This window comes from Pseudomyrmex gracilis, unplaced genomic scaffold, assembly GCF_002006095.1.
Source record: "Pseudomyrmex gracilis isolate BER0280 unplaced genomic scaffold, ASM200609v1 scaffold_50, whole genome shotgun sequence".
NCBI classification, from domain to species: Eukaryota; Metazoa; Arthropoda; class Insecta; order Hymenoptera; family Formicidae; genus Pseudomyrmex; species Pseudomyrmex gracilis.
This window is the reverse complement of record NW_018020634.1, coordinates 19,425-46,981: the sequence shown is the minus strand read 5'-3', so window position 1 is coordinate 46,981 and position 27,557 is coordinate 19,425. Positions and strand designations below refer to the sequence as shown.

The 27,557-nt window shown below is 36.2% G+C and overlaps 4 protein-coding genes across 11 annotated transcripts; 3 read left to right on the top strand and 1 right to left on the bottom strand.

Moving 5' to 3' along the window:
* Positions 1-254: 254 nt before the first annotated feature.
* Positions 255-3,846, top strand: LOC109853539 (protein FRA10AC1). The gene is made up of 4 exons (XM_020425758.1): positions 255-427; positions 714-879; positions 946-1,105; positions 1,182-3,846. Exons 1-4 carry the CDS (start codon positions 321-323, stop codon positions 1,472-1,474), a joined length of 726 nt encoding a protein of 241 aa, XP_020281347.1. The 5' UTR covers positions 255-320; the 3' UTR covers positions 1,475-3,846.
* LOC109853537 (cytosolic purine 5'-nucleotidase) lies at positions 1,904-14,925 on the bottom strand. 6 transcript variants are annotated; one of them, XM_020425749.1, is made up of 10 exons: positions 14,674-14,925; positions 12,865-12,986; positions 6,573-6,646; positions 6,272-6,485; positions 5,770-6,193; positions 5,274-5,430; positions 4,953-5,193; positions 4,632-4,869; positions 4,421-4,540; positions 1,904-4,323 (listed from the first exon to the last, which is right to left on the bottom strand). In XM_020425749.1, exons 1-10 carry the CDS (start codon positions 14,908-14,910, stop codon positions 4,162-4,164), a joined length of 1,989 nt encoding a protein of 662 aa, XP_020281338.1. In that variant the 5' UTR covers positions 14,911-14,925; the 3' UTR covers positions 1,904-4,161. The 6 variants fall into 6 exon arrangements, with proteins under 6 accessions (XP_020281338.1, XP_020281339.1, XP_020281342.1 ...); XM_020425750.1 differs by having other exon boundaries at positions 1,904-4,320; XM_020425753.1 differs by lacking the exon at positions 14,674-14,925 and adding an exon at positions 13,604-13,808.
* On the top strand, positions 14,792-24,954 carry LOC109853538 (O-phosphoseryl-tRNA(Sec) selenium transferase). Of its 3 annotated transcripts, none has more exons than XM_020425757.1 (8): positions 14,792-14,858; positions 16,707-16,893; positions 16,967-17,240; positions 17,348-17,723; positions 17,926-18,422; positions 18,610-18,816; positions 24,537-24,744; positions 24,870-24,954. In XM_020425757.1, exons 2-8 carry the CDS (start codon positions 16,780-16,782, stop codon positions 24,871-24,873), a joined length of 1,680 nt encoding a protein of 559 aa, XP_020281346.1. In that variant the 5' UTR covers positions 14,792-14,858; positions 16,707-16,779; the 3' UTR covers positions 24,874-24,954. The 3 variants fall into 3 exon arrangements, 2 of the variants coding, with proteins under 2 accessions (XP_020281346.1, XP_020281345.1); XM_020425756.1 differs by lacking the exon at positions 14,792-14,858 and adding an exon at positions 15,339-15,732; XR_002250126.1 differs by lacking the exons at positions 14,792-14,858; positions 24,870-24,954 and adding an exon at positions 15,339-15,732 and having other exon boundaries at positions 18,610-18,925; positions 24,537-24,609.
* LOC109853555 (mannosyl-oligosaccharide glucosidase GCS1) lies at positions 24,942-27,187 on the top strand. Its single transcript, XM_020425779.1, has 2 exons — positions 24,942-25,060; positions 25,138-27,187. The coding sequence occupies exons 1-2, from the start codon at positions 24,942-24,944 to the stop codon at positions 27,185-27,187; spliced, it is 2,169 nt and encodes a 722-aa protein (XP_020281368.1).
* The last annotated feature ends 370 nt before the right edge of the window (positions 27,188-27,557 follow it).

Genomic DNA, 27,557 nt, shown 5'->3' with positions numbered 1-27,557 from the left:
CGACTTACAGCTTACGACTGTATTGTAGAACAGGCCTTACTCTATACTCCCATTTTAGACGACCCTTTATGCGTTAAGGGTCGTCTACAATGGAGAGTTTTAGACCGTAACAGTAAGAAATTGACAAATCACAATCGATTATTCTTCTGTACTTTGTCTGTGATTGGTCAATTTCTTACTATTACGGCCTACAACTCTCCATTGTAGACGGCTCTTTATGCAAAAGTCTGTGCTTCGGCCTTTAAACTTTAGAGTAAAATAGCAGGTACAGATATGGCCATGGTGGATATGGCAAGAATGTGAAAAAACTGCGGACAAAGATGTTTTCGGAATATGCACATTTGTCAGCTTACGACAGACACAAGAAACTCGTAAATGATTATTTGACTATTTATGGAAAGTCTGTATCGTCTTTTCAGCGTGACACGTAAGTTAAAGATCGTTTGTGTAGATTACATTTTTATTACAGGGGTTATACACGTAAGAGATAAGATTTTTTTCTTGAAAAAAGCGGTTCTTTGAAAATAGTTTTTTATCTGTTTATTTATTTACAACAGCATAGTGAAAAAGGAGAAATCTTTATTATGTTTTAAGAGAACATATAATTCTGGTTGAAATATACGTACTATTGTGCGAAATAATTGTAATGTTAAAATAAAAATATAACTACATAAACTTTGTAAGCAGCTTTTGACGTTTCGGCCTGTTTCGAGGTCCCGAGACAAAACTGATTATGACGTCATCAGAGAGAATCACAAGTTTCTCTGGAATCAAGAGGACATTCCGGACACCTGGGGCGCAAAGTTAGCTAAGAAATACTATGACAAATTGTTCAAGGAATACTGCATTTGTGACCTGACTTATTATAAATATAATAAGGTATACACATATAGAATATTCTTTTTTTCCACAAACTTTATAACGCTATTTGTTCAATGTTTATAGGTTGCTCTGAGATGGAGAACTGAGAAGGAAGTAATAATTGGAAAAGGACAGTTTGAGTGTGGTAGTAAAACATGCAAAGAGAAAGAGAACTTGCGTTCTTGGGAGCTTAATTTTGGCTATGTGGAACATGGTGAAAAAAAGAACGCTCTAGTAAAATTAAGTATGTTATACAATTATGGAAAACAAAAAACTAAACTGTTTTAGACTTCTGTTTACACAGAACTTATTTTTTTAAGGACTCTGTCCAGAATGTTCAATAAAGCTTAATTATGGTTCGCAAAAGCGTGAAGTGAAAAAGAAAAAGGCTTTGAAACGTTTAGACACAAATCATGAAAGCAAGGACGACGCTTCTACCGCATGTAGTCGTTTAGAATCGAATATTGAAGCGGAAACAGATTCTACTCCAACACAGGCCACAGAAAATACTGATACAGACGAATCGAATATCTGGAAAGAAAAACCAATAGAAGACGTGGAAAAGACAAGAGAAAAAGAATTTGAAGAATACTTAGCAGATCTACTTATGTGAAAGTATTTGAGGTTTCTTGATAATATATTTATATGCTTACGTTTTGTTGTAAATAAAAAAATGCTTAGAGAAATTTTACTTATATGTATCTCTCACATGTATGAATATATTAAAATTGTTCTATTATCTATATCAAAAGTATGAACCAAATTTGAAAAAAGATGAGAGGAATTATTTTATATGCATATACACACATTTGTGTATGCCTTTGCAACAAATGTAGCTTATTTTTTAGATAATATATTTTTTTTAGAGAATATACATACATATTATCGCTTAATTTATTTAAAAAAGAAAAACTATATATTTCAATAAACTATAAATAATATAATGTGGGAATTCTGTAACACTTACACAATACTTTGTATATTTGTGTATGGATATTATAGTTTATACAATAGGGCAAAGAGAAAAGATTACAAGATAACATTTCGTCAGAGAAGTTTTTTTCAAACTTTCACTCGTAAATATGTAAAGTACACTGTCATTTTGTTTGAATTAAGTTGAACAAATAGTTCACAATACTATCATCAATATTCATTTTTCGTCTCTCTTTTATTGTATTTTTCTATACTAGTTTATGTCGTATACAAAAGTGAATATTGTCTTAGCTTCTCACGCGGCATAAGATTCTAATAATTTCTATATTACAAATATGTTCGTATCTTTTCAATCTTGTCCTAATTCTAGCATATATATTGACTATTTATGTGACAAATTCATTAAAGTATACAATCCTATAAGAGTACATATTATGTTCTGCTCTCTAGTCTAAATTGCACAATTTATTCGCACGGGGTTTGTCATATCATTTCCTCGATCAATGTTTCGGCAACTTTAACTAGTTAAAAACGCACGTAAACAAACTAACATTCTTAGTCTTATAATAAATTTCAATATTGACGATATTTTTTTTTATATTCTATTTCAAATTTCACTGTACTTTAATATTCTATCTAATTTATTGGTACCTAGTAATAAACATGAAAAATTGATATTCAACATACAGTGTGTTCAACAAGAAAGTGACGCTCGTCATTCTTCAAGGAGCCACTGCAGCAACATCTTTCTAAATTCGTTTAAACCTTTATTTCGCGTTTTTTTGCAGTATAGTATAGCTTACCGGCACATTGCGTAATTTTGTCAGCAAATTTATTACCTTTACAATGAGTACAAAATTTCTGAAGCGACACGAGGTAGTGTTTTTAGTGAATCATGAGAAAGGACCAAAACTGACGGCTGCAAAATATATACGGAAGTCGGAGGCATTCGTCAAGAAATGAGTACAGCGATATTTGGAAGTTGCGAATGTAGATGATCTGCCGGAGAGGGGATTATCTCGCGCAACAATGAAAGAGGACAAAGCGATCTTGTGTCTTTTCAAAATAAACCAGGCATTTCGCTGAGCTGTGCTTAAATAAAACTTCGTACGAAAGGTGTTAACGTCTCCCTAAATACGACTCGAAGTCGTCTGCGTGAAAAAAACGTGTCTTTCCGATCAACTTTGAAGAAACCTTTATTATCGGAAAAGCACGTGGAAAGACGATTGGCGTGGGCAAAGGAAAATTTGAATCGAGATTGGGATAATGGTATCTTTACGGACGAGTCTTCTTTCTGGGCATGGTCTTTTTTTGTCGAGAGCGTGGACAACGAAGAATAATAGGGTGCTTCAGCGCACAGTAAAACACCCTGTAAAAGTGCATGTTCGGGGATGCTTCTCTAAACACGGTTTTGGTTGCCTCTTTCTGTTTACAAACAATTTAAATGCGGAAAAAATGTGCACCATCTACCAGAAATGCTTCATGTCGTACATGAAGATGAAACTCAAAGGAAAGCCTGTATACACGGTGAAGCAGCTGTCATTTCAAATAAAGAAGATATGGCCATCTTTGCCAAACGAATATGCAGAAAAGCTCGTCGAAAGTATAAAAAAAAAGATGTCAAGCAATAATCAGTAATGGAGGTGATTGGACACATTATTAGATAATTGTGCAATAGCTAATAATGTATACTTCAATAAAAAAAAACAAAAAACAAAAAAAAGAAACAAAACTTAGTCTACATTTTTATATTTTTTAGATTATCACAGTCACTTTATTGTTGAACACACTGTATGCAGTATATTATTTTTTGATTCACGATGGCATGAGTTGAGAGTAATTCGTTTCGCAATAACGAGCATTTGTGCGCTACTTATTATATAGTGTTCCAACTATATACAAAAAGTAATAACTAAATATATTATGAAATTATTCTCTCTGAAGTTATAAATCAAATTTTGTTTTCAAGACGGAAATATTTTCTTTCAAAATGAAAAATAACCACATTTCCTTTTTTTTCTTTCTTTGTACGATCATCCTCTTACATCGAAACTTTCACGTCACACTTTCTTCAGTGGACGGAACCAAAAATGGTCGTCTTATTAGCAATTTAGAAAAATGACAATAAATTACCAGATATCCGATTTAAAAGAAGAGGATATTTTTTTCCGCAACATCGGTGCGCACAAGCCAATGTCGACTTTAATCTCTCACGTTTGATACTTTGTTATCGCTAATGAGCTGTTTATTTATCTTCAAATTTTATCTCTCTCGTAATTACATCTTTCGTAATTTTGTATGTGTTATACTTGTATTTTATTTTGTTTAAAACTTCAATTACATTTATTTTATCTTCTACATATTATTTTAATTAGAATTTGCGTTTCTTACTCTCACTTGATTGGCTTGCTTTTGTGAATCGCTGTCCTCGTCGCTGCAATCTTCGTCGTGCGTATGCGTGACGTTACGGGGCGTTTCCGGTCTCGGATGCGGAATTTGGTTGTTAAAATGATCCACGTACAAATTCTTCTAAACAAAAAAAAGTAATTTCTTTAAGAATGTATCACTCAAACACTCCTACATCAATCAATATTCCTTGTCTCGCGACGAAGATATTCTTACTCACAGAAGACGGTCGGTTGTGCTCTTCATCTTCGTCTGTCAATTTAAACGTTCTAGAGCGGCTTATCATCGGGGTTTCCATAACAAACCTCTGTTCATGAGCTACCGTACTCTCGTGAGGCATCTAAAAGTAAACAAATTCTATCGAGACTGTTTTATGTATGCGGGTTGGAAAAAAACAAATCAGTACAAGAGAAGATATGTAAATAACTTACCAGCATAGCGGGTGCTCTAAACATATATGAGAATGGATAGTATATCAGATTGAGGAAAGTCGCTGCGTACAAGTCAGCGTATCTTACGACTTGGCTGCTGAAAAACGTTTGTCTACTTCCGCTGCGAAACAGGGAGCCCATCATTCCGTAAGCCAAATCCATTTTGTGCGTAACATCTCTTATGGCCGTGCGCAGCTTGGAGATATCCGGCTTTTCTTTTGTACTACTGTCTAAATTTCTAAATGAAGAAATTTAAATCAGAAAAATGTCTACAATACATACACACTTGTTCCTTGATTGTATTTCGTCGATACTACTCACTTGTACATTTCGCCGAGCATGACATCCAGTCTTTGTAGTTCGGCGAACAATTGACATTTGTCGGTCCAAACGTGTAATTCCTGAACTAATTCAGGCACTATTAAAAATGTTCTCCAGCCTCTTATTTTCTTGCTTTTTAAGATATCACCGAATATGTGATCGCCGACGTATAACACATCTTTTCCTTTCGCGCCGATTAGTTCCGTAAACACATCGCACGAACCGCCCGAGTATACTTCACCTGTTTCAACGAAATAAATAATTGCGTAGTAAAATTCTGTCCGAGTAAAGTTTTTCTGTAAATATTTTCTTTTGCATTACCCGTGTGCAGAGGTCCTTTGTGAGTGCCAAGTTTTAAAGCGCCCGTTTTCGTATCTACTTGTCGCAGAATTGTTCCTTCCCCAAAGAACAACGGTTTCCTAGCGTCCACCACAATCGTGTCAAAATACGTTTTCCAATTTCTGTGCGGCTCATCAGGCTGAAACGCAGAACAAGAGATTTAGTTACATTTAATATCTTGTGTGAGTACGTAGTGTTTTTGAAACATTATTGTGGCGTTAATCTTATATGAAATTTTATTGTACAAAATTATATATGATTGCGTGTGTGTATAATATTATACACACAAACACATATATATAGTTTATACAAAAGATTTCATTAGAATGTTATGGCATAAATAATTTCTAAATTTAATATCGAATAACTTCTTAAGCTATTCACTTTTCAAAAACATGGTAAACATTTCGCTAAACACTAGCTTTCGAAGTAATTGTTTTAAAGAAGATGTGACAATAAAAAAATGAGAAAAACGTACCCGTGCACCATGTGGGAAATCAAACAAATAAGTCATAATTTTATCCGTGAAAACGTAATCACTGTTAGTTAATAAAAACACTCTCGCTCCGCTCTCTCGGATTCTTGTAAGAAACATAGGCAACCTCTCGTCCTTCTTTACATATTCGTTTAAGTTCTCGATAGTCTTTGACTTCAGATCACCGTGTAAGTGTATCCAATCTACTGCGTTTCTGACATCCTGAAATATGCTTTTAAAGCTCATCGTGAGCTCACCTTCTTTCACTCCAGTTTTATCTCGCGTATATTGCGGCGAATTTGTGAAAAAGTCTATCAGGCACGCCAGCAGATAAGTCTCTGGTAGATTAAATAGAGTATTAAGCACGTAAACTCTAGACTCATCTAATTGTAGAAACTTGTTCGGATAAAGCTCGTAAACCTGAGAACTGAGACAAAATGGAACAGATAAAAAAAACGAACAAATTGTGCAAAAAAAAACCACAAGCACAAAAGTTTTGCCTTACTGTTTCAAAAATTCGAAGCCATGCACACACACTAAAATATTCCCATAGGCATCAACTTTTAGGAGATTTCCGTATAAAGTATCAAACCATAAACCACGAACGGGAAAACTAGGATCGTATTCAAAAGCCTTGATTTCCTGTGGATATCCCAGAGATACCAGACGATCCTTGAGCAGATTAAAACCCAATTGCTCATACTGCGGCGACTTATATTCTAAAATTGTTACAATATAATTAAGTTTAAGTTCATTCATACATTATTCTCTTTGAAACAAGAAAATATGTTATTTATTAAAATCACCTGCCAATGTGTAATCCATGTCGAAACCATAGAACTTGATGTTCTCCAAATGAAGACTTCGATTGACGAAGATTCTGAAAGAATACTTTGTTGATCAAGAAAACGGTTGCAACTCGATCAAACATTAATATTTACAGATGTCACGACTCATCGTTCGAACATTGTACTTTAATATTAATAAAAAACATTAGACGAGACCTACTAACGACGATATGCCGCGCCATAGCGACGAGCGGCTCGTTCGTTTCAACATCTTCCTGCTGATACAAAAACGAAAGTCTCTCTAATTCTTTCTCTAAATTCACAATATCGGTGTTATTAATCATTTTGTTATTGATATTAACATCTATTAAAGCTGCGAATAATAATATTTATCGAGCTTGACGTGTGTTAGGTTGTGTAATGAAAACGTTTGCAATATCAAATGACACTATACGTATTCCGCTTGTTTTTCCTTTTTCGAACAATGTTACAAAAGAAAAACAAATTCGATAGGCATTCGTTGAGAATTTTCTTACGATGCACGATCGGCACTTCAAACGATTAATATCCTGTTCTTAATTTTATGATAAATTCTTTTTTTCTCAATTATTTTTTAAAACGTAAGTGTCGAAAAATTTAATTAAATTAAATGGTAAATTTTTCATACGAATAAAAAAATGCAGAAAAGAATACCAGTAACTTACTCGTTCTGGGCGCACAGTCGCGAGTTCACAAAATTTGCAATCGGCGAGGCGCCGTTTGTATCCTTCAGCCACATATTTCGCGGATAATCAACTAATCACCGGGTATCCTGCGATCGATTCACGTTCTTGTTATTCGGCAACAGCACACTAATGTATTAAGGTAATTAAGCAGTGCTAAATCGCTAAGAATATCACTCGTGGAATTTGAAATAATTTTATATATCTAAAAAGAAATTCCTGTTCATACGTCTGAAATGAAACTTGCAGCGTGTGAAAATTACAGCGAATAAGACCGTGTCGCAACGACAAAGTGTTCTTTGTCCGATTATCAATAATGCTGGAATAAAAATACACAAAATTTCGACTTATTTTTGTATTGTAAGGTGCTTGCTTTCTCACAATTTTTTTGGATTGGCACGAGCGATGGAATTGTTACACCTCATAGCGAGCGAGCGTGTGAAAGGTCTTTTTCTGTCTTTGTCGGGAAAAGCGACGACAACTATACATACTAAGTACGATCGCAGTGCTATCCGCTCAATGATCAAACGTCAACTGGTGCGCAGTGAGTCGTCGGAGAGTCGATTAGTACTCGGCCACAACGACGAGAGAGCTAATTCGTCTTCCGGATACAAATCTCTCTCAATTCAGCATCGCGCGAAGCTTAAGCAAATTCCACCGACACAGTATATAATCAACCGTAGGTATACGCTTACACGCATTCGTGTTAAAAAAAATTATCGCCAGAATATTCGTGAGTTATATATCACCTTGGATTCGATATACACGCGAAAACTCGGTATCTAGTCTAATATTAGAGATTTCGATCCTACAATCTATATATTGCGAATGGACTTTAAGTTGGATAAAGCTCCGGTTAAAATATACGTACGTACATGCGAGCTTCCTCAATCAAAATAAAACGAGCGCAATCGAAAGATATTGTAAACCGAAGATATTTTGTCGACTTTGTTGCAAAGTGCCGCAAATATCGCGTTAGAAAGTCTTTAATCATGTTTATAATCCTGCTTTACACAATTTTAATGCTGAACGCGTGTGTGAACTTGAAAAAAACGAACAATCGCGCCTGCTGCCTGTTGTGATACAACGACAAACGTGTCTTGATATTTGCACAACATAAGGCTCTCTCTCTCTCTCTCTCTCTCGCAAGATAAACCGAAAAAGAAATACAACAAAGTGTAACGTATATATCATCACAATGTGTTATAACACATTAGCACAAAGATTAAATGCAACTGCTTTAAAATCTTGCTCATATTATCAGAATGAATCCGATTACATTCTCGTCCTTACAGTTTTTCTGATCCACTTTCTCTTCTCCCTCTCTTGCAATTCTTGCTCTATCTGTTAGTTTTAAAATATCGAGAGACATTTCGACGTGTCTCACGTATTTGTAATCCCGTAGAGCGGACTTGATTGTTTTTTGCGCGAACACTTTTTGACTGTCACGTTTTGATATGCAAATGTTAAGTCCAAAATCAGTCAAAGAATACAAGAGGATGCGTGCATTCCTGTACGAGACGCGCAGCTAAATTACGCATCGTTTATACTTTCACCGATCATTTTATATTCACTGTATCTACGTCGCAGATCCATATCGCGTTTCTGCGTTTATATACACACACACACACACAAATAAATTATATGTGCGTTATAAAGGTAAAAACTTCTTGCCACAACTGTCCTCTGATGACTCGAAATAAGTCGTGATCATTGCATCACCTGGTCGTTGCCTCGTAAGTTAGTTCTCGGATAATTATGAATATATAATTATATAAAGTAGAATATATATATATATACGCTTTTTAAGAAGCAAGAAATGTTTTAGAAATATACTCATACTTTGTGTTTGATAAAAAAAGAACTTTATGCAAGAGATCCTTTCTGAAAACAAATAAAAAAAAGTTTAACAATAAAAATCTTTTTCAATAATGTACAAATCTTTTGTGTGATTAGATTATTGTACTAATTGTAAGATGTCAATTGTCCTCGCTGTTATCTGCTTAGTGAAGAAACTTGTTTACGCGGCTCGGCATTGGAAATTTTTAGTCGCTTTATCGTGATTGACTCAGAAAAGACATCTTAGCAGTTCTTAGTTCAGCAGATTAAGATAAATATGCTTAACGGCAGTAAAAACGACGCATTAACACATTGTTCGATCATTTGTGTGTATATCTCTCTTTATACATATATACATACACACATAGTATACATATATACACACACATCTATACACATATACTTACTATACTCTTACTCTTACTATTTCTTATGATGAAAATAGCGCAGACAATGTATATATATATATATATACATATATACATATATATGTGTGCGCAAATAGAATAATCATTTAAGAAATCTAATTAATACGAATATTTCGCAGTATTTGTGTTATTATATTAATAAATAAATCTTAATTACTATATTAATAAATAAAATTTATGAGTTTGATATACTTTAAATCGCAAATTCCGATAATAGCATACGATCGAATGATCGATGTGTCTCAATTCTTACGGGCGTCGCGATTTGCTGCAGCAAAAAAAGGACGCTAGTTTATATATCTTTATATTTTCCTGATGAAAAATCGATACTGCGACACCCGAGAATCTTCCTCCGCGCAAGAAAACTAAAACTCTCATTCGAGGTATAATCGGGCAGAAATATATGGCAAATCAAATAACAAAAATCGAGAACAAAAATATATGTAGAGATGCACAAGCATACACAAAAGTTATCGTTATCTCTCAAAAATACAAAACTTACTATTGCCAGTTGCATTTTCTGTCACACGTTGTCATAAAAATAATTGAACACGTAACAACAAGAAGCAATTATGAGCTGTAATTTTTTGTGACACATGTCGATGATAAAAAGGCAACATTTTATCCTCGAAGCAACAACACGAGACAAAATATAATTAGCTTCAAAACTCTCAATGTCACTGAATCCGGCTAGATTCTATATTTGGAATAAAGTTTGCGCGCGACATACAACGTCTTATACGCGATTCGAAGCAACTTTAATTATGTATTAATCACAGTGACGAGAGTCCAAAGGAAACGCCTTGAGTTTTTTACCTGTGTCCCAGTTCGCGCTTATCGGTGCGGATGCCGTGGATACCTTCGTTGAAGCTGTCTAAGTCTTGTTCGCTACGATCGTTCCTGGTCAGTTGGTCTACATCAAGACCGAACATAGCGCGATGAAGCGATTCTTCGGAGAATACGTTCAAATTATCCGGGAATCGCACTCGCGACCCTGCGGCATCGATGCGTTTTCGTTACAATTGAAGAATCCGAAAATTTCGGTACAGTAAGCTCGTAATTCAAAAGAAATTTTAAATTTCTGAACATCTTTAAGAAAATCCGCGAATTACATTTAAAAGAAAAGGAAAAAAATAATTACCAACAATTTTATCCGCTGGTGTGATCACCACGTCGACGATTCGATGATTCATTGCGCAAACTGACGATGCGAGCAAAATAATAAGTACAAAATTTGAATCGTGAGAATTGCAACTTCCGCGATTCTGATCCGCACGAGCGGTAGCGTCACAATGACCGGAGTTGAACAACTTTCGAGCGCTGATCGTGAATAAACAACTCCCGCGTTGACGAAAGCCAAGCAGAGCGATAAGAACGCGTTGGGTAAACCTTAGGGGTCATTCGCGTGATGATAGCGACGAAGAATAATCACACGGCTTATGTGATGCGTCTCCCGCGATTTTTTTCTCCGGAACTTGTAGACGAGAAAGACGAGGCGAGAATGGCCTTCCTTCGAGTCGTTTAAAGAAGAAACGAAGTCAAAAATAGGCTTCTGCCTGCAAAGTTGTAAATGTTGTCCATTACGCCGTCTTTGGGGAGAAACAGCCGAGTAGGAAAACGACCGAAGGCCATTTTTGACAATTTCGATTAAGTTGGTCCGCTGTGATTGGTCAATTCGACTAATCGACCGCTGCAATTAACCAATTCCAACGTAATAATCAGCTGATTAAGTATATCGGAAATGGCAAAACTGATCCATAAATATTGACAAACTGGCCGTAAAAACCAAATGTGTATGTCTATATGTTTAACATCTTTTTCGATATAAATGGTTATTTAACACACGCACACATATGATCGTCTGCGCTATTTCGATTACAAATTTCAAGATTTAGTAATTTCTACATTGTTCAATTTTTGCAAGTCTTCAATCAATAATTAAACATGAATCATCGCCTCATGAAAATAAGAAAAAATCTATGTACATGCATAAACGCGTAGAAATTGATTTTTACCCATTAACCCGGGAGTAGTCACCCCATTTTTTTGTGTAAACGGTCACCTGAGGTGTTTTTTACACCCCAGTTAAAAGTCATTGTTATTCATCACATATTGTAAATTATTGATTGTCCTATAATTTATTAAGAAGTAAAAACATTATAGATATAGATTTAATTAATATTTTTTGAAAAAAGTAAAAAGAAATCAAGAAAATAAAAAACAAACGAAAAAAGGACATTACGAAGCTTATTATGACAGATTTTCTAAGATAAACTTTATACATTAAAAAGTAACAAAACAAAAATAATTTAAAAAATTAAAAAATTTTTTTTAAGTTACAGAGAGCTGTATAGGTGTTAGCTTCTACTAGAGTTTAGCAAATAATTTATTCGTTAGAATTCTCTTCTATACAGGTTGAACAAATATATTGCATATGTTTCTTATACAGGAATAATTGATTCATCCTCAAAAGTTTGTTTTGTATAAAATTTAAAACAATTTATTATTTGTTATTTTTTAAATCTTTACATATCTGTTTTTCTTCAATAGTTAGTTTTCTTATTTTATATAAATTGTTATACCTATATATATTATTATTTACTTATTTATTCTAATATAAATATTCATAACGTCATCTTATGTTATTTTTAACTAACTCATATTATTATTTCATATTTATACTTTATACTCTTATCATATTCGAACTTGTGTAGTTACACAAACAGTGACCTGGGGTGTTTTCTACATCTCAGCAAGTTTCAATAGCTTCGTACTATCAATGTGTAAAGGGCCTTCTACAATAATATATTAGTAATAAATCAGAAGTCAGAAGCAAGAAATTGACTAATCACAATCGATTATTTTTCTGTGATTTGACTGTGATTGGTCAATTTCTTGCTTCTGATTTATTACTAATATCTCTCATTGTAGAAGGTCCTTAAGACATAAACACTTTCTATTGTGCAGATTATGTCTCGAAAAGTTTGATTGAAAGATAAGTGTGGATTCCCGATCTGTAAAAAAAAACTGCTGTGACGTGAGCTTCATTTTTCCGACGCTGAGATGTAAAAAACACCACGGGTGACTACTCCTGGGTTAAATTTGTGTAATAAAAATATACTCATTTGTTATTTCGACACAATCGCATCGACCCTTGCGTTGCACAGACTCTTATTCGAATTCTTTGTTAGTACTTATGTCAGCACATATGCATTTCCAAAAATGCTTGATTATACAATTTGAGATACAAAAGTGTATATGGACTGATTATATGGACAGATAACAAGATGTGTGCGTATAAATATAATCAGTCGTACTAACCTTTGGCTGGCTTGTCGGTACCACTTTTTATTACCGCTCGGATCATTCTCGTGTTGCGGTGTGTTAGGCGCCATGATTTCTTGGTCTCCGTGGGCATTACAGTTCTCGAGCTCCATAATTAGCTGCAAATGCAACATTTACAACCAATAAATATTTTTTTCACTTTTTAGTTTAGTAAGATACTGAGATGGTGTCTTTCGTGTGCATATATTACTGATATATATATATATATATATATATATATANTTATATATATTTAAAAAAAAATGAATGAAAATAGATCAAAGACTTCGATCAATAAAATAGATTGTCCAAGAAAGCGCTAATGTCAAACTTCTTTTTATTAGAGAAGAGAGAGAAAATTACATTACTAAATTTAGATTATAGGGAAAGAATATGGAAACTATCGCTTTGATAGAACGACAACTGTGCGCTTTTTGCCAATATGTACTACATGAGCGCACGTAACATGACACACCGACACAAGTGCGAGAATATTATATCTCGCTGTTTTTTCTTGCGTATCGAAGATAACGGAAATTCCGTTTAATTGATTCTCTAAAACTAACAATATCTCTACTCGAGTGTATTATTGTTCACGCGAGAAGCGAAACAGAGAAAGAAAAAAAGAGAGAGAGAGAAAGAGAGAGAAAGTCAAGTGTTCGTTATCGCGCACACTTCACGCCAAAATTGTCAGTGTGTAATACTACCGCGACGCCCACATGTTTTTTTTTCGTACCTTATTCGCGCGCGTCTTTCTCGTCGATTTTACGACGAGTGTCGTGAAAAATGTGCCGGCTCCCACTCGCGAAAGCGATGCCGCAAGCTGTCATCTGAGAACTTCGTACCGTCGCTTCTGATCACTTCGCACAATGTAAGTTCACCGCGCACTGACAATGAGAGAGGTGAACTCGCTAAACTGCGGCAACCTCGGTCGCAGGTGTGCCAACTGTCGTCAGCTAGACAGACGCGGATCTTTGTGTACAAGGTCTTTTGACATTGCGCAGTGTTCACCGCTACAACAGCGATTCTTCTTTCTATCGCCTTTCTATCACCGATTAGCTGATTCATGCGCATATATGCAGAAAGAATTATACTACAAATATGCAATTGAAAGGTGTAAAAAAAAAACACTTCGCTCTTCTAAGCGAAATGATCAATCGCGATTAAGGATTCTCAACCTGTCACGGAGCGCATTTGTAATCACGTGGGCGTTCGATGCGATACGTTCTTTACTGTGACGACATTGCTGATTGGCGCTATGTCTTGCATGCAAGAATAAGCTGTTTTTTTTTTTAAATTCTCGGACAAAATGGAGATGCATCGTAATCAGTTAATTATGAGAACGAGTGTATTTTAGCAAATTGATTCTCTAAATCACATATATTAATACATATCGAATGTATTAGGTTTTATGTTACATTTTGTTATACGTGAGAACATATCTATGTAGCGATCTCTTCGAAGTAAGCAAAAGGTCGCCGATTTATACGTATGTGAATCGATGTGGAATCGATATATTACTTAAATATAATTATATCAATATATATATATACACCATTTCAAATGCAAATCTCATTAAATGATTAAGAAAAAAATAGAGTACAAAAAAAATTCAATTTAAAATAAAAAGAAATACTAAAACCGAGGTAAGTACTCAAGCTTTCTAAAACTAATCCAAGTGCGTATATAGACATAGGTACGAAGAACTCGTTAGGAGTTTGATGGTAAATGCACCTAATCTCCTGCAGGCAAGGAGTAAGAGGGGCTAGTTGACATAACGCAATTAAATAAAAATACGTGATGCACCTGTCGAATAGTTGAAGCGCGGATAACACGCGAGTTGTCTCGACTCGTAAAATCGGTGCCGTCGACGGTGTTGCCGACGGCAGCAGCGGCGGACGACGAGTACGTCCGTAGCGCCGTGTGCGATCCGTCGTCGGTCCGTTGTCGGATCCACAGAACAGCGACGACAGGAGCGAAAGGAGAAGGAGGTAAAAGCCCGTGACAAGCAGTCCTCGTGAGCCTCCACCACGCGCTGCTCATCGTCGTTCGCTCTTTGTCGTCGCCGGCGACGATTAAGCCGTGGTGCGGGAAAATCACGACGGCGGCGGCGGACGTGACCGTCGCCCGTGAAGAACGCGTGCGGACAATTTACGTCGCAGCAGTCCGCGCTCGCGAATCTCATTGCGTAAAATTAATCCGATTTAGAGGTGACCTCGCGCAACATAACCTTCATCCATCCGTGGCCGTCGCTGCGTGATATATAACGAGTGTTCCTACACAACGCTCTATATATATATACATATATACATCTCTTTAGTGGGATCGAGCGCGTCACTCCGAATCGCTTCCGGGAAAACTCGTGATAACTCGCGTTATATCCGGAAGTTGTGTGCGATGCATCGCGAGTGTGCGAACGAGATGCGTCGGGGCGCCGTGTTTTAGTGCTCGCGTAGTAGTCGACGCGGAGAGACGCTCGCGTTGCGCGGCCCAGCCCACTTTTGACTTGTGTACTGCTCTTCGGTGAGGACGATCCGAGAGGTCTTCGAACCATGTATCCGCGGTGATTATATCTCCTTCCGAGAGAGGCGCATTCCCCCGTCAGCGGAAGCGCGAGTTCCTGACCGTGTCGTGGATTTCGCGCGCGCGTCTCTTGTCGCTTCGAGCTCGGACGAGCCGGAATTTTTGCGCGATTCGACGAATTTTTCGTTACAATCGCAAAGACATAACCTTTACGTTGTAACGACGATAGGCGATATTTGCTTTTTTCGTTTGCGGTTTTACTCTCGTATCGACTCAACTGGAGATCCTATTGTTTTTTCCCGATTTTTTCACTTCACAAGAGAGGCAGCTTCAAACAATACAGTAAAAAAACAAAATACGCATTACACACACAGCTTATTCTCTTTTATGTCTCGCACTGGATTTCTAATGTAAAATCATTTTATTTTTTCATCTCACAATAATATAATAACAATAATATAATTTTATATTTTCTTTGGCTTGTTTTACTATAATTGTTTAATTTATGTTATTTGTAAATGGCTCTTTTTCGAGATATTGTGTTTCGAGGACGATCCGCTTTCGATTCTTATAAGTTTTGAGATGTTTAATAAATTTCGTTTCTCATGCAACAAATTTGTATTTTTATTTCATATACTACTTTTGTACACATGCGAACCTTTTCCCACTTTCCGTTGAATATCAATTTTACGCACAGATTCCGTAAGTACCCAGATAGTCAAATGTGAAAACTCAATATAAAGCAAATCATTGTATAGATAAAGTTGTTCGCTGTTGTGTTGTTTTCATTTGATGCAACAAAAATGTTTTTGACAATTCAGTATCAATATGCTGAGTTTTATTGTCAATCATTTGTTGTAGCCAATGTTTATGACAAGTGAGTCAGCAATATGTGAGCAATGATTTTTATTCGTAAGTTGAGAAAAATAATATAAGTTTATTGCCGATGAGTTGTTGGGAACTTGCTGTTATTATATTTTGAAAACTGTTGCTGGCAAGAACATACTGAAAAGAGGATACACCTTTTGTTACATTGCTGAAAATTTATGAGCAATATTTGTGGTAAGTTGCCAACAACTTACATTCAGTTGCTATCTGGGTATGTACCTACACCAGGAAGCAACGTCGTATTCACGCACATCTACTTCTGTTCTGTCACGCGAAGCATTATTTTCTCACGTATATGATCCATCCTATTAACATTAATAATTAAAATAAGTATATTATTTATACTTAGTCTTTGCTTATATACATAAAAATTATGTAATTGTAAAAGACGACATAATTTGTAATATTTTACATATTAATTATCAAAGTGATGGTGTGAAGATATCTACTAAGCGATCGATAATATTTGTGGACTATAATTGAGAAAACCAAGTTAAAAACATGAATAATCAAGCGTTTAGCTTGGCGGAAAGGCTTATACCTTCGACCTACGTACAACAAGGTCTAAACGCTAAAAAGTCTCGTGAGAATCTTATACGGCACTTTATCGAACACGTAAGTCATGTAGTGTGAAAACATGTATCTATACATAGAATAGAAATTACAAATTACATACTTATGTTTACAGCGAAAATGGCCGGAAGAAGGTTGGGATGACGCGACGATAGAAGCGTTTCTGTCGGATCTGTCGCAAATGGACAGCAATAACTTCCCATCAAATTGTAGTGTCGGTGAACGCGAGGCGAGAATCGTGTCGAACATAGTCGCGAGACGACACTTTCGCATGGGACATGGCATAGGTAGATCCGGCGATCTAGAAGAAGTACAACCAAAAGCTGCTGGTAGCAGTTTGATGTATAAATTAACAAATTCTCTAGTACTGGAAGTTATACGATACATGGGTAAGCGCAGAGAGGGGATAAAAAAAATATATTTAACTTGGAAAAAACAACGTTAAATAAATTTTACACATTAGATACGTAACTCTCAATATGTTCTCTCGTTGTAGGAGTGAAAAGCATAGCAGGCTGCTTTTTATCTCCAATGGCCACGGGAATGAGCCTAGTTCTATGCATGCTTACACTCAAGCAGGACAGACCACGAGCAAAATATGTTTTATGGCCTAGAATCGACCAAAAGTCTAGTTTCAAATCCATAATCACGGCTGGACTGGAACCTATCGTTATCGAGATGCAGATAATAGGGGACGAATTGAAAACCGATCTGCAAAGACTCGAAGCTCAAATGGCGGCTTTAGGGGAGAGTGTCGCATGCGTGCTCACAACGACCAGTTGCTTCGCACCGAGAGCGTGCGACTCTGTGGACGCTATCGCGGCTCTCTGCACCCAATATAATATACCACATTTGGTGAATAATGCATATGGGTAAATGTAAAGAATATTGAGTTCAATCTGTATCTTTGATACTGAAACAACCAATATTATTCTTTGGTTCGAACGAGAATATTTCCGCTCGAGATACCACACACAGGTTTCCGTATATTGGCTGTTTTAGTTTCAAAGTGTATTTCGAGTGAAAATGATTTTATTCAGTATATTGCGCTACATACTCTTTCTCCGCTGGAAGCTTGCAGAGCACAAGATGTATGCATCTCATACAAGAGGCGTCGAGAAAGGGTCGCGTCGACGCCTTCGTTCAGAGCACAGACAAGAATTTCTTGGTTCCCGTGGGCGGCGCCATTATCGGCTCCTTCGACAAGAATCTGTTGGATCGCATATCGAAAATGTATCCGGGACGCGCGAGCGCGAGCTCCGTCATGGACGTGATGATAACTCTGTTAAGTCTCGGAATGGCAGGATACAAACAATTGATTGCTCAACGTAAGGAGATGTATTCTTATCTCAAGGACGAATTGGGAAAACTAGCAACGAGACACGGCGAGAGGCTGTTGGACACCAAGGGCAATCCGATATCCATGGCTATGACTCTTCAATGTCTCAGTCACCAGCACGACAACAAGCAAGTCACTATGCTAGGATCGATGCTGTTTCTGCGTAACGTTAGCGGTACTAGGGTAATAACGACTACGGATTCCAAGCACATTGTTTCACATAAATTTGAAGGTACATACTTCAACGTGTACAAAGTATAAAAAGTAGAATCTATAATAATATTTTTAAGTACGGTAAAAATTATTCACATATATTTCAAGTTTTTTTTATATTATAGATTTGCGTATTTCTTTATTATCTTCTTTATTTGTAAAATTAACGTCAAGTTCGCAATATAATTAAACGACTGGTGGTGCAGGTTGGGGCGCGCATAATAGCAATTATAGAGTTCCGTATCTGACCGCTGCGGCGGCACTTGGCATGAAGAGATCCGACGTGGATGCGTTCATACAAAGGTTGGATAAGGCTTTAACAAAAGTGAGGAGGCGCTCGGCGCCGGTGACGCCCACTGCTTCGCTCGCCGGTTCCAGTATCAACGGAGATACGGGTGGCACTGGCGGGCCAGGTGAATCCAGCACAGCTTCGACCAGCCGTGCAAGTAGCAAAGACAGTCTGCGAAAATGAACCGTAATCAACGCAACTGGCCAGTCCAACCAGCACATTAATATCAATTTGTAAGCTGCTTTTGCCGCTTGCAAATTAATATCTGCGGCACGTCTCTGAGAAACGCAATCCGATCACGTCTTATGTCAGGTAATTGTGTTCGATGGTTAAAAGTAAAAGTTACAACAAGACCTATAGAATAACAAAACAACTAAGCGAAACTAATTATCTATCGAAGAAACGATAAAATAAAAGAATATCACTCGACCAGCGTTGCCGTAGAAGGACCTCTCTACCTCTCTATTGCGTGACGTCACGCTGTGGCACCTTCCACGGCAACACTGATCTCGACATTTGTTTCTTCAAGCGACGTTGCGTGGAAATTTAACTTTGGTTAAACCGCGAAACAGAAAGAATGATTTTTGCGCGCATTCTCGCAGACGTGCTAAATACAAATGTGCTGATTCGTCTGTTCATTTGCGTTGAGGTCAATTTAAAATACGTACGCGTAATACATACCAAACAACGGTATATCGATGAGTCTCTAAAGTTAAAAAAGTGATCATCAGAGTTAACAAGTTTGCGAAAAAAGAGAGAAGAGAAAAACAGATTGTTACAAATTTGTTTTTCTCACGAGATTTTAATGCTATGAGCGCTGGCCGCCGATATAAATTGTTACAAGTGCATTATTTGTTGTTGTATCTATTCTATTATTTATCAAACGCAAGTAAAAAACGTGTGGAATTCTTATATTTGTCCCTTTTCCTCACTTTCTTTGCTCTTCGATGTAGTTCGATGTGAACAATCAAGAAAGAGAGAAAGATAGAAACAGGCATGTGTAGATATTAATCAAATCGTACACACATTTTGCTTGTACAATATAAATTCCTTTTCTAAAAGAGTACAACCCTACAAAATGTCTTACAATTATACATGTTCAGTAATGTTCATTATTGTTTACAATATGTTTTACGCACCTCTACCGCAAGACTATTGCGCACTTTCGATATAATTTACTCACGTACACGTTCCTCTTATTGATTCGCGCGTATTCAATCGACTCGTACATAAATTATCCCAGAGAAAGACAGCGTATATAAGAATATTAGGTATTCCTTTTTTTCTTTTATTTAATTATTCATGTTTACGACAAAAGATGCATTACTTGTAAAAAACAAAAAAAAAAAAAAAAACACATTGTAGCGAAATATTTACAAAAACACTATTAGGAAAGTACGTCAAAATTTAGATACGTAGTAAACACGATGATACAACACGTGATATATGAAAATGTTACCGTAGCTTTAAAGAAAAGAAGGAGAGAAAATGTTAAAGAGTGAAAATGTGTGTATGTGAGAGAAAAAGAGAGAGAACGCGCTATTTTATTATTTCATTTCTAAATCCTGCGACAGTGGATGACATGAATCTCACTCGCGACAATTACAGAAGCAATAATATTTACATCAAAGTTCATTCTTTACGTATATTTCTACGTACGTCTTAGAAGAAACTTTTATACATATTGGTGCATTTGAGAACAAACATAAATTGTTTGTGTTTAATGGCATTAATTTAGTATATAATCATATATACAAATGTTTATTACCAAAACTATGTTTGGAATCTACTAATCTTTCCCAGAAAGAAGTCCTCTTGTTCAAGTGAAGCGAATACACAATCCCCATTTTTTCAAACAATCACAAGTTTCAAAGTGACTTGGTGGTATCCGCTTGCGCGCAGGGTTACTAGTGTTATTTTAAAAATCGTGAAATTTTTGTTATATATATAATAAATACAGTGTTATATATTTAAACTCTAGAACATTATGAGATGGTTACACTGTTTTAGTTAACGTTAAATATTGCGTTTTAGATACGTAGCCATAATTTGCAACAGTAAGAGATAACACAAAATTACCACCAATTGATTCACGCACATTTATATACATATATGAGAGAGAGAGAGAGAGAGAGAGAGAGAGAACATATATGTGTATACGTATATATAGATGCTTGCGTAGATATATACATATACAGATATTTCATTTTGCGCAAATGAATCATTATGAATAAATATAGATAGTTTATTTAAAGTTCCACGCAGTTTAGAAAAAATGTGGTATATCAAAGTTGTATTTATAAATATTTAATAGAGATGTAAGAAAGAGAGAAGGATCTCAACGAAGAGAAGCTATTGAAAATATCGCCGATAGATTTTATCGACGTTTCTTATGTTGCCTGTCGCGTTTTTCGTTGATGATAGGAACATATTTGTATCGTTGTAGTATTGTTGTAGTATATTCAAAAACTCTGCAATATATATTTTTGTTTGAAGTCAATGCGGAAAACTGATCGTTATGTCCGATCAAACTGACAACAACACCAAAAAACACGATGTTTTAAAAAATTACACTATAATTTTCACGCTGCATTATTGGTCACGAACAGAGAAAAATTACGCGAAAACAGTATCTAACACTTTATTTGCGGGCATTTTACGTTTGTTTCCTGAATACTTTATGCAATCCGCAAATAAAGTATCAATCGAATTGTTAGTTACTAGCTCATTAAGAGAGTACAGTAAATATAGTTGTACACATTATCCTATTACTATCCTATTACTATAGTAATTGCAGATTTATATATTTTTGGATTAATTATAAAAAGAATATCTTTTACACATTATATGATGCCATATGTTTATTTTGACTTTAAGTTATGTTACGTAAAGTAACGTTATGTGTATTCGTTTTATTATTCAATTTATCTCAGAAAATATTTTACATACGAAAGAAAACTCTCACATATAGGATTGCTCTCTCTAAGGTATAATTCAGTATTTATTATAATAAAGAGTACACAACACACACACACGTTATATTATTTAATACGCAAAAGGATTTGTGTATATACACACATATACATATATATATATATATATATATATATACACACATATATATATACACTATACATATATGCAGAACAATCGTTATATCGGTAATCAGATTATCGCGCACGGAGAAGAAAAATTAGCGCTATTTAAATTATGTCGAAGAGTATATCGAAATCAATTTATGGTCGTATACACTGAAAATATAACTATTGACTTGTAATTTCTTTATCTATATAACCGGTACAACTTTGGCTGTCGAGTTGAGCAATAATTATAATTATAAAAATGATATATAGTGGAAAACAAACGAATATTTTTAGAAATAAATTAAAGCGCGCACATGCGCGTACTTCTGGTTTTACTTTGTATTAAAGATGATGTCTGTTGTAGGGAATAATAAGATATGTTATCCTCTCCCCTACATATATGTGTACATATGTATACGTGTATATATACATATGCATATATGTAATAATAGAAAAATCATAGCTTTAGAACAAAACACACGACATATATGATCTCTTCTAATTACCATCGTGACGTTTTTGTGTAAATAGAGAAAAAAGTTAATTTGTACTTAAGGTTTGTACTTTTGCCGTTTGTTTTTTGTAAGAAATGTTTTCTGTCTTCGGTTACAAACACATTATCTTATGCCTTTTACGCAACAACGATATTTACGGACCTAATTTAAATTCTCTGCTTTTCTTAATTTTCACGAAACATACACATCCTTTCTCTCCCTCTGACAGTAATTAGTGTCTTTTATATATATATATATATATATACACATATATATATATATATATATGTGTGTGTGTGTGTGTGTATGTGTGTGTGTGTGTGTGTAAAAGATAACATTGTAATAGATAACAAAAATCTGCTATTCTGCAAAGAAAGAGAGGGAGAGAGAGAAACAGAGAACGAAAAGCGAAAATCGTCTGTATTCTCTGGCGAGAGAAAAAAAGTAATGTATTTAGATAAGAAACAATATGTAAGAAAAAACTTATATACCTCACATTGACTTACATCATACATCATTGAAAAGTCGGTGTGTAAATGTGTGCTGCAAAATTAAGGCTTATTGAATATATAATATGATATATGTGTGTGTGTGTGTGTGTACATATATATATATATACACACACGATATATATATATATATATATAAACACACATAAAATAAAATATAAATAATATACGAACGCGCGAAAACGAGATAATCACACAACCAGTGATTTTAAAAGGAACATTTGGTTTTTGTAATACGTATCTCTAAAAAGAGTGACATCTCGCTGATATATTGTATATAACGCAATTGTTTTAATAACAAGGTTTTTAACGGCTCATTTAAGGATATACGCAAAAAGAAGCAAAAACGGCACGTAAGCTAAGCACTCGTAAATTTATGTAAACTCGACATGGGCGTGTTGTTCGCCCGCTTCTACTGCATGTTGCTATATCTTGTAATAACAAAAAATACTCAAATTTCAATCGCAAAACGATTTGTTATTTGTAAACCGAAGTTTTTCTTGACATTTAAATACTTAAGTAGAGAAACACAATCTCGCGAACGATAAATACTGTAAACAAAATTGACTTAACAAATAAATACAAAATAAATAAAATTAACTTTGCCGAACGAGTGTTGAATCCCTATAGTTCAAGTGAGATGTATCTACGTATGTTCATACCTACCAGGATAACCAAGACTAAATGAGCATGTTTTGCAAAGTCTGCAATAACACATTATGCCAGTAGACTGCAGTCAACATTCAACCATAATCTGTTATTTCAACTAGACAAGTAGAAAAAAGAATATAAATATGTCATGCCATGATGCAAATATTATTGCATCAATCAAGCAAAATTTGCTGAAATAAATGTAGCAAATTTGCATAACGTGCTCTTGTCTTTATTTATTTCTATATTTTCGCTGTGTTGCTTTCCTTGCATATCGTGCCTACACAATTCACTCATATGAGTACACAGCTGAGTGAAATCTGCTGCGAAGTGCTGATTAAACCTGCGTGCATACTACTGGCATACTGCTATCATTTGGCTATCTGAGTATATGTATACAATATGTATATATATATATATATAATATGTACATATATATATGTATATTAGACAAAATATCTATTTAAATTTTAAAAATTATAAGTTACGTGCGAGCGCGCCATAAAATGGTGATACAAATTTAGTGAATTTTAGTATCATCTTAAAATTTTTCACTACAAAAAAAAACACTTATTTATTAAATGTGAAAACGGTTACATAACATATATTTGGTAAAACATTTAGATAAAAATTATTATACTGTGCGATAGTGCTCGATCTACTTTGATCATTACGGTCAATGGCGGGATAATAGAAATGCATGTAGCTTGTACGGAAAATCGTATCGGTTCTTATGCTCAATAAAGAAAACAAATTTGGTTATCAACCGCAAGGAAATCAACAATCACGGCTGTGATACGTACTACTTAACACATATTTGTCGCTCGTGTGACTTTTATTGTGAGATTTATCGTAAGTTGCGTAAAAGAAAATAATTGAGAAGAGATATAACCTAACCTAACCTAAGTTGACACGTACCATATGGGTTTATGTCAGAGAAAAAGAAAAGAAAGTCTTAACAATTTTTAACAGACCTTATTTTGTTTCGTATCGTATTTTTACCTCAACAAGGTTTGCTCTTCCATCTCTCAACAATTTGACAAAAACAAAAGAAAAACAAAACCTTTTTCCGAAGTAAAAAAAAATCAGAAACAATATCTGTTTCAGCGAAATGGCGAAGAACAAAAATCAAGAGAAATCTACCAACAATAAGACAAAATCCAAAAGCGGGTCTGGACATTTATCCAAAGAGGAGAAAGTCTACGCTACACTTACTAATTATATTATATTCGCTATATGTACTGCCGGCGCTACTTGGTTTGGATACAAAGGGTATCTCGAGACGAGAGTACATACTCCGTACAGTTCAGAAAAGGCATGTAAGATATATCACGTTGCAGAAATATAATTTTGCAAATATTCTTATTTGTAATAGTCAAGTGTGTTATACAATATCTACAGATTTGTAACGTGTCAATTAAAATTTTATTTGAAAACCAGCTAGTTGCCATATCAGGCTTGAACGCTCAGGATAGATATTGGGGCACTTACAGACCTGGTGTATATTTTGGTATGAAAACGAGAGATCCTTATTCTTTGGTCACTGGCTTGATGTGGTACTTTCCGCACCTCTTGCGCAACGACGGCAGTGGATTTAGACACTGGTGCGAGCAAGGTGACAAACTCGACAGGTAGTTTGAATTGTATCAACTTGAGCGCTCAACGCAATATATCTTGTCAACATTACTAATAGAAAATTACATGTCAGATACTCGTGGCTCGAGCATGACGGACGAACGTTCGGTGTTCAGGAAATAGTGGATAGGTCTGTGGTCATAAGAACAACATTTGTGAAGAAGCCCGGTGGTTACTACGGTGGCGACTGGACCGCGAGAATTGCAGTATCGTCGGCGAAGCAACAGAACGACGAAGAAGTATCGTTACTATTTTACACCGCTATTACGGAAGATACAAAAGGTTGGATAAAGGCTAATCTAGGAAACTACGATCGTTTAACAGGAATAGAAGGAAACACACAGGGATTGGGATCGTTTGCCATAAATTTAAATTTAATAAATGGCAGTTTGGAGGAACATTCCTTTCTAGCGACAACCGCTCCCAGTTGGAACGTATTGAAAGAAACGGTGTTGCATAATCTTCGCGTAACCGCTCAGAAAGGATCCACCAAAAAGCACATAGTTTTAGCGGGCGAGCAACTAGTCTTGTCGACCGAAGGCAAGAAAATGAATCCGAACTTTATTGTTACTCAGGTGACGGGAAAAGTTCCGTTCGAGATCGAGGTCAGTTACGAATCCGGCAGTTTTACCAACAGAATAGGCAAACTGACGGGCAAGGATTACGACGAGGCTCTCGAGACACAGAGGCAGCTGTTCTCGAAGAAATTCGAAAGCGTTTTCAATCTGAAATCCAAGGGATACAAGGACGACGAAGTGGCCTTTGCGAAGGCGGCGTTTTCGAATCTCATAGGTTCGATAGGCTACTTTTACGGAACTTCGAGAGTGCAAAGTACGCACACGGAGAAGCCCGTGCCTTACTGGAAAGCGCCTTTGTACACCGCTGTACCTAGCAGAAGCTTCTTCCCGCGCGGTTTCCTGTGGGACGAAGGTTTCCACGGTTTACTCATCTCCATTTGGGACTTGGAAATCGAATTGGACATTATGAATCACTGGTTCGATTTGATAAACGTCGAGGGCTGGATCCCCAGAGAGATGATACTGGGCGAAGAGGCGTTGGCCAAGGTGCCAGAAGAGTTCGTGACTCAGTTCAATACGAACGCTAATCCGCCGACGTTCTTCTTGACGCTAGATTTTATGCTCCAGCACAAGGAAGAAGAATTGCTGAGATATCTTCCGTTGCTCGAGAAACTGTATCCGCGATTGGAAGCGTGGTTCGCGTGGTTCAACATCACGCAGGTCGGCCGACTACCCGGTACTTACAGATGGCGAGGCAGAGACCCGGCTGCTGTGAGAGAATTGAACCCAAAGACGCTTACATCCGGCTTGGACGACTATCCCAGAGCTTCCCATCCGACTGTTGCCGAACGTCATGTCGATCTGCGTTGCTGGATCGCATTCGCCGCTCGTGTCATGGACAGAATTTCCAACTTGCTGCACTACTCGGTCAGCAAATACGACGATACGTTTCGTTATTTATCCGACAATAACTTGCTAAACAAACTGCACTGGTCGCCGAACAGGCAGGTATATTCCGATTACGGTATGCACACCGACAAGGTGGTTCTGCAAAAACCTCCGCCACCGTTATCCGCCAAACAATCACGATCTCAACCCGCGGAAATGATTCGCATCGTAACGGAAGCGCCATCCTTGAAGTTCATCGACACGACTTTCGGATACGTGTCGTTGTTCCCTTTCATCTTGCAAATCGTCGATCCCGATTCGCCGCAATTGGAGGATATATTACAGGATCTGCGGGATCCCAGTCTACTGTGGACCAAGTACGGACTACGCTCGCTCGCAAAAACATCGCCGTTGTACATGAAATATAATACCGAGCACGACGCGCCTTATTGGCGCGGACCTATCTGGATAAATTTAAATTATTTAACGGTACGCGCGGCGCATCATTATTCAAACGCGAAAGGTCCGTATCAGGAGAGTGCGAAAAGAGTGTACGAGGAGTTGCGAAAAAATTTGATACAGAACATTATCAAGCAGTACAAAATATCTGGATATCTGTGGGAACATTACGACGACTCCGACGGGGAAGGCAGAGGAAGCCATCCTTTCACCGGCTGGACTTCCCTGGTCGTACTACTTATGGCGGAAATTTATTAGATATTAATAAAAAGCGTGTATCGTCGGCTCTCATCGCGTTTAAAAACTTTTTTATCAAATCGCAATCTTACATCGCAAGTATTCACTTATTAGAATTGTTGGACTGTCCTACCGAGAGACGTAGCGGTAGATAGATACGCATTTAAACAAAAAAAAAAAAAGGATAATCACACCGTGTAATCACACTAGTGTTTGATTTTGCAATCGTCTTATCGTATCTTTATACACTCTGCAATATCTTTACGCGCACAGCGTACGTAGGTAAACTAAACTTTTTTCATTATCTTTATCGCTGAATGAATTTTAGTCCCATTATAGGGAATAGTATATATATTTTTGTTTTATTTATATACATACACACACACACATA